Source organism: Mandrillus leucophaeus, unplaced genomic scaffold, assembly GCF_000951045.1.
Source record: "Mandrillus leucophaeus isolate KB7577 unplaced genomic scaffold, Mleu.le_1.0 Scaffold18, whole genome shotgun sequence".
NCBI classification, from domain to species: Eukaryota; Metazoa; Chordata; class Mammalia; order Primates; family Cercopithecidae; genus Mandrillus; species Mandrillus leucophaeus.
The window spans coordinates 450,907-457,922 of NW_012101809.1; the positions used below are offsets into that span (position 1 = coordinate 450,907).

The window sequence follows — 7,016 nt, forward strand, 5'->3', positions numbered from 1 at the left end:
CCGCGTGCGCTCAGGGCACCTTGCAGGGCATCCGGGCCTGGTAGGGACGGGGCGAGTCACGCGGCAGGCACCCCAGCGAAGCCTGGCGCCGCGGGACTGAAGCTCGAGAAGGGCCTGACCTAAAGGTCAGGTCCCCTCGTTAAAAAATATATATATACGTCTCGCTCCTCCGGGCTTCGGATCGCAGCTCACTCGAGGCCTGGGGAAGGGGGCTCAGGGGCAAGGAGGATGACTGGGTCCGGTCGCCAGGACTGTCTCTGAGGCAGAAACGCCGGCTGGGCGCCGGGGGGGACGATGGCCCCGACCCTGGCAGCGAGGGGAGTGCAGGCGGCTAGGACCCTGGCCGCGCTTGGTTCTTCCAAAGTGAGAAGGGCTTCTCTCCCTCTGCCTTTCCGCGGCCTCCGCGAAGCATTGGCGGGGAGCCCAAGGACATAACAAATTAAAAGCATGAAGGAGAGAAAAATGGGAGTCGTGGCTTGAGAAATTCCAGGCCCTACCGATTCTCTGCCCCCTTTGCGGGCCTGGAGCGCCATAGCACAGTCGATTTCGTTTCCCAGCTGTCTCCCCTCCGCAGCAGATACCTCTGTCCAGATCTCCGGATTGTCGGGGAACGCAGGATTCTTCGAGGAAGACCAGCCGAATGAGATCAAAAGTTGGGGGTGGGGGGAGGCTGAACAAACTCGAGACCTGGTGGCCCACCGGAGGTGTTACCGGGTTTCCTTTCTGTTTCGTATTCTGTATTCAGCACATGTTATCTATCTATCTATATAACTATAACCACACGCCGTGTACACACCCGCTGCCACACACTACAGGAGTCAATAAACAAGGTGCAATATTTTCAGATCGTTGGCCGGCTACAGAATTTGTTTAGCCCCCAAGAGTGGAGAGGAATCCTTTAAATAGGGCCAGAAAGGGAGGAAAAGGTGCGAGGGGGAAAGCCATCCTCCGTGGGCGATTGCAGGCCTGGTCTCCCATGAGCCAGGCCCCAGGCTGTAAGTCTGGTCTCTTCGTGGCTTTGTTCATTAATTTCTGTTTACTTTTGCGGGCTGGACAGGTCGAAGGCTCAGGGCCATTTGAAGTCCCTGGCTTTGTAGTTCCCCCTAAGTTTTACCCAGATGCTTGGACTAGCTGTATAGACCTGCGTTCGGTCAAGTCTTGTAATCTGCCCCACCTCGAGGGTCGCCAGGGAAAAGGAAGCCTCGCCCCCAGGCCCAGCTGTTGGCGGCGCGAAAGCAGCCTCTTCCCCGGCTGCAGCCAGGACTACCAACGCGCCTGGGGGTGCTGCGCTGCGCCCCACCGCGGCCGAGCTCTCCCCCTTGGCCGCCCTCCCTTCTCCCCCGGCGGCCCCGGCTTTATGCGGCTCCTTGTCACTTGCGGAGAATGCCTGTGCGAGGCCTGTGCTGCCACACGGCCGATTGTGAGCGTGCCAAGGCGGGTGAATGGGGAGGCCTCAGAGCGCCGCGCCATTGTGGGGCCGGGCCTCGCTGAAAGGCGGCTCCGGGCCGGGAAGGTGCGGAAAGAATAGCTTTTTATTGGAGTCCCGAACAAAAGGTGTGGTAGGAAGGCGAGGTCCCCTGCGCGAACAAAAACCCCAGCGCGTCGGATTGACGTCCCCCCCGAGCTCCCCATTGCTTCTCAGAGCGGGGGCTTTGTGCAGCAGTCTGCTCAACAGAGGGACGGAGAAATGTGCGGGGGTTTTGTTCCCCACTTTTTGTGAGCTGGGGGAGGGGGCGGCCAGAGGGACGGGGGCTGGGCGGGCAGCAGGGAGGGGAGCGCTGATTAGGCCGGGCCGGCCGGGGCGCTGAGACGTTCAGCGGGAGTCGGCGGCCTGAATGCTGGGTCATTATTGCTACAAGTTTAGCAATTTCACCCTTACAGGAGGGGGTGGGGCTGCTACGCTGTGGCGGGGCCGACCGGCTGGGGAGCTGGAGAGACGCGAGGAGGAGGAGGAAAAAGAAGGAGGGGAGGGAGGGAGGCAGGCAGGCAGGCAGGCAAGGAAGCCCTCCGAAGCCCTCTGACCGCCCAGGATGCGACTTGGACACATCCGAAAGGGCCTAGCGGGAGGCTAGAGAAGCGGCACTTGGGGGGCGAAGACCTTCCCTCCCCTCGCCTCTTAGGCGGCAGAAAGACCCCGGAGCCAAGCATGAGCCAGTGCACTAGACTGCAGGTCCCGCAGCAACTCGCAGCCGCGTCCCTCCTCTTTCACGCCAACCCCAAACTGGGACACAGCCTCCCACCACCATGATGCCCCAATCCCCTTCCCTACCGCGATCCCTCTTCTGGAGCCATTACCTTCCCATGGATTGCTTAGGCAAAGGGCTGGAGAGGGAATTCTTGGCTCCTTACTTGCTTCTCACAGCCTGCAGCTGCAGACTCATTCATTCATTCATTCATCCACTCAACTAGGTATACTGAGCACCTACTATGTATTCACTTGTACTGTTGAGTTGCTGGGAACGGTGAAAAAAAAGTGTCCCTAGACTGGTGGATTTTATTTTCAGGTGTGCAGGGGTGGGTGGAGGGAGGGTGAGACAATAAACAAATGCAAAAACAGTAGATGAATTCTAAAAAGGAAATAGAACCAAACGCTGGTAGTGGAGGTCTTTTCAAGTAGGCGGTCGGGAAAGCCTGTTAAGATTACATTTAAGTCAATGCCTGAATGACAAAAGGATGTCATTCCAACAGTGCTTTGCTATCTCAGCCTCCATGTCTCTGCACATGCCCTCCTGTCCAGCTGGAATGCCCTTCCACCCCCATTTTTCTGGTGAACTTTTGCCTCTCCTTCAAGGCCAAGCTTCCTTCCTGAACCACCTAAGTGGAGGTAATCACTCTCACATTTGTGCCATCAGAGTCTTAGGTACTTTCCAATATCATAACATGGTGTCATGCAAAGATTTATTTGTCTCTCTCCCTCCACAGGAGAGATGTGGAGGGCCAGGTTGGCATCTTTTCCCTCTGGGACAAGTACCACAGTAGGAGCTCATGGGGCCAGGAGGGCTGTGAGATGCCCTCTGGGCCCCTTCAGCACCTCTTCCCTGGTTCGTGCTGCCTGAATTGCCCAGGTGCTGTTGAGCTGTGGCCTTGGCTGCTGGCCTGGAGGGAAAAGTGGAACTGGAATCTTGGCTTCCCTGGGCCTAGTCAGGACACTTGGCAACCCATTTCCAACCCAGCAGAAGGTCCCACCTCTTCTGTACCCTGTGATACTGCCTAAGGACATCCCTCCCCACAATGTTGCACCTCATCCTACAGCTCAATACCTAGGATAGAAGGCTAAGATCTTGGTAAAGACCTTGACCCCAGGACACAAAGTTTGGGGCCTGGGGAAAACTAGGATGTGTAAGAAACCCAGGACCCGCGTCTGGGACCCAATTTGACTTCCCCTACATTCACTAGGCGCAGGGAATGGAAAGCCAGCAAGACCTGGGCCAGCACCCTGTGAAAGCTCACTCCCCAGGTGGAATTTCAGCACCTTCACTCTAGGAACTGAAGTCTCTAGGAATAGCTGCGCTTGCTCCACTGGAGGTTTCCTAAGTAAGCAACTACTTTGCCTCCAATCCAGTCCCCTATCCTGCTGGGCCTTGGCCTCTCAGCACCACACACCCACTTTCCTTCCTGGGCTTCCTCTTGCCCTGTGTTGGTCTTCCTTCACTCTGCATTCCCTCTTGTTCTGGAAAAGTGACTTGTGATCCTCATAGAGGAAACAGAACTGGTTCTGTGGATTGGCTTCCGCAAGTTTGCGTGTCCTGAGATACTTGAAGCCAGCCTAGACCAGCCTGCTCCCTATCCTGCTCCGGAGCCTGCAGTCTCCAGGTATAAATAGCTCCCATCATTTCACTGGAGGATTTCCCTACTGCTCATTGCTGGGGTTCCTCGATCGGAGGTTGAAAATCCTTGACCAACGCAGCTACCTCTTCCTTGGGCTCCCTCTCCAGGGGAAAAGTTCCCCCTGACAGGATGAACTGCTGCTTCATTAAATTGTCCTGTGAGCCAGGAGGAATCAAAATCTACCCATTAGACTTGGAACAGGCCAAGTAAGTTGTTCCTCTGGGCTGTGGTTTTTGAGATCTATGGTGGAGAGAAGGGTAAACCATATGATACCAGCGGTCGCTTCAGGTTCAACCCTCTTGGGTTCCCTTGGATGAGTGTGTAACCCCTCCCCACCCACTAAGCTCAGGGTGGGTTGGCACCACTGGTTGAAGAAGTGGGATAGGTTTTAGGTGGCTAAAAGCTATTTTCCTGTAGAGCCTGATCTTGAGGAGTTAAGAGGATGAACTCTGAAGTCAGACTGAGTCCATTCTGTTCTCAGCAGCACCACAACCAGCAGTGGAAACATTGAGTAAATTAGAAGTGCCCTGAACCTCAGTTTCTTCCTCTATAAAATGGGTATGCTTGTAGCACCTTTTTTTGTTGTTGTTCCTACAGTAAAACATGCAAATAGTTAAGTATACAACTCAGTGAATGTTTATATAGTAAATCTTCATGTATCAATCATTTTGGCTTTGGAAGTTAAGTAAAATGATCAAGCTCAATACCTAGGATATTGCGTTGACCTTCCAGGAAGATGTCTAGGACGCTATTCCGCCCTCGAGGCACTCGCAGTTCCCCAGGGTGAGGGAGTGGGGACAGGGGCAGGGAGGCGGGGACCTGGACAGCACAAGGACCGAAAACCCCAGCTCTGCGGGCGCGCGTCACCACGGAGATCTGGCAGAGCCATTGCGGGTAAACCTGGGACAGGTGGCGCCCGGCAGGGTCTGCAGGGCTTTGACTTCGGCTGCATCTGGGACATTCGACAGAAGGGAAAGGTGAAAGGACGTTTCCTGGCGGAGGCACGAGTCCTCTCTAGCCCACCGCTGCAGGAAGGAAAGGGTAAGGAGGGGAAACCCGGCGACTCTCCGCGGGGCTTCTCTCGGGCCCGCGGGCACCGCCCGGGTGACTTGGGGCCGCGCGTCTGCCAGGGTGGGGCCGGGTGGGCGGGCGCTTTGTTGGAGACTGGCACGTGCGGGAGACCGGGAGGTCCAAGGCCCCAGTCGCAGCCGCGCAGTTCCTCGCTTTCTGGTTCAGGACGCCAGTGGGGACTTCCCGGGCACCTCCTCCCAACTCCAGGGGCCCGAGCCCTGGAAGGACTGTGATTTGTCCGCGACTGGAGAGAGTTCAGTGCTCAGCCTCAGTCTGGCCGCGCTCGAGAGGAAAGGATCCTTTCGAACTGCCAGGGGCAGCGCAGGTGCCACGGGGCGGGGCGCCCGGGGGCCGACCGCAGCTTCCCAGGCGGGCCCGGGGCAGTCAGAGCCAGCTGGGCCGGGAGTGCCCCGGCGAGCCCCGGGAGAGCCTAGCCGACTCTGCGGGTGAGAGCCCAAACTGCAAGAGCCAGCAGTCCTGAAGGTCGCGGAGGTAGGACATCCTGGGTGGGGCTTAGGGGACATGGGGAGGTCTCTGCAGGGAGTCCTGGGGAGGCGTCAGGGGGAGGGGGCACTGATCTCTAAAGCACGTTAGCTTTGTTGAAAATAGGCCCCCACCTCACTCCACCTAGATTGTAAGGAACAGATTAATAACAGCTGAGGTTTTCAAAAGGGGTCATTAGTAAACTTCTTATTGGAATGGGAGATACATCCAGAAAACCCCAAGCTTCGGCTTGCTCTATCTTTATAAACGGAACCCTTCTATGCTACCAACACCCACATGAAGAAACAGAACATTATCAGTCCCTGGAAAGTACCCCATGCTCCCTTCTTGTAACTACTACCTGGAGCCACTAAGGGTAACCACTGTCCTGGCTTCTAACAGCACAGGTTAGTTTTGCCTGTTTGGGAACATTATCTAAATGGAATCATATAGATTGCACTCTTGTGCACCTGCTTCATTCGTTCGTGAGATTTATCCATATGGCTGCGGGTAGTTGTAGGTCGCTCATTTCAGTTATTTTAGAGTGTTCCACGGTGTGAAAATACCACAATCAATGTATCCATTCTGCTGTTTATAGGTATTTGGGTTGTTTCTAGTTTTAGGCTGTTGTGAATAGCACCACTACGATATGCTAGAACAGTGTCCAATAGAACTTCCTGCGATGATAATGTTCTATATCCGTGCCATCCAACATGGTAGCCATTAGTGACGTGTGACTTTTGAGCACTTGAAATGTGACAGGTGTGACTGGGGAACTGAATTTTTAATTTTCTAAAATTGTAATTAATTTAAATGTAAGTAGCTAATATGGCTAGGGCTACTCTATTGGACAGCACAATTCTAGCTTGTCTTTTGGTGACCATAATACAAATTTCTATTCAGTATATGCCTAGGAGTGCAATTGCTATGTCATAGATACAAATATTAGCCTTAGTAGGTTCTACCAAGCAGTTTTCTACAGTTGGTTAGACCAATTTACACTTCTACCAGTGTTAGCACCACATGGTCCCCAATACTTAGTATTTTTATTTCACTTATCTTTCATTTTAGCCATTCTGGTGAGCATGTAGTTAAAAGAGGCTTTTGTTCACTTTTATGTAAGATTGTGAAACTGCCACTTAACCTAGTTAAGAAGATGATGATGGTGGTAGTAGTTGGGGGTTTCTTGGAAGCTGAGAGAGGCCATGTGAGTCTAAAGCCCACCCTTTTCATGACCCCACCTTGCAGTCAGACCTCCCACTTAATCAGCTTTCTCCCTTAGGAACTAGACCTAGGGCATCAGTAGGATTTGAGGGAGGGGCTGTGTGTTTGGAGTTTATCCATCTCCCATAGCTCTTGTAACTTTATGCTGTCTCAAAATGAGCGTCCCCTTTTCTTTTACTGCTACTTATTAGAATGCCTCACCAGAGGAGATGGTGAGCTTGCTTGGCAGGCTGCAACCAGGGTAGAGAAGCCAGGTTTTGTTCTGGCCGCAGTTTTAGTTTGTGGCTTGGCTTTGCCATGTGTCAAACAGCATTAGCAATCCTTGGGGCTAGACACGATGGCTCACATCTATAATCTCAGTGTTTTGGGAGGCTGAGATGGGAGGATCACTAGAGGTCAGGTATTTGAGA

At 53.8% G+C, this 7,016-nt stretch overlaps 1 protein-coding gene across 1 annotated transcript in view; it reads left to right on the plus strand.

The window, feature by feature from the left end:
- NKX2-3 (NK2 homeobox 3) overlaps nt 1-5,349 on the plus strand; it is an 8,143-nt gene extending 2,794 nt beyond the window's left edge. The window contains exons 3-8 of the mRNA XM_011977524.1: nt 558-714; nt 1,058-1,513; nt 1,643-1,716; nt 2,923-3,041; nt 4,561-4,949; nt 5,065-5,349. Coding sequence (XP_011832914.1) covers nt 558-714; nt 1,058-1,513; nt 1,643-1,716; nt 2,923-3,041; nt 4,561-4,949; nt 5,065-5,349 — 1,480 coding nt within the window. The remainder of the gene's footprint in view (nt 1-557; nt 715-1,057; nt 1,514-1,642; nt 1,717-2,922; nt 3,042-4,560; nt 4,950-5,064) is intronic.
- Nucleotides 5,350-7,016: the final 1,667 nt, after the last annotated feature.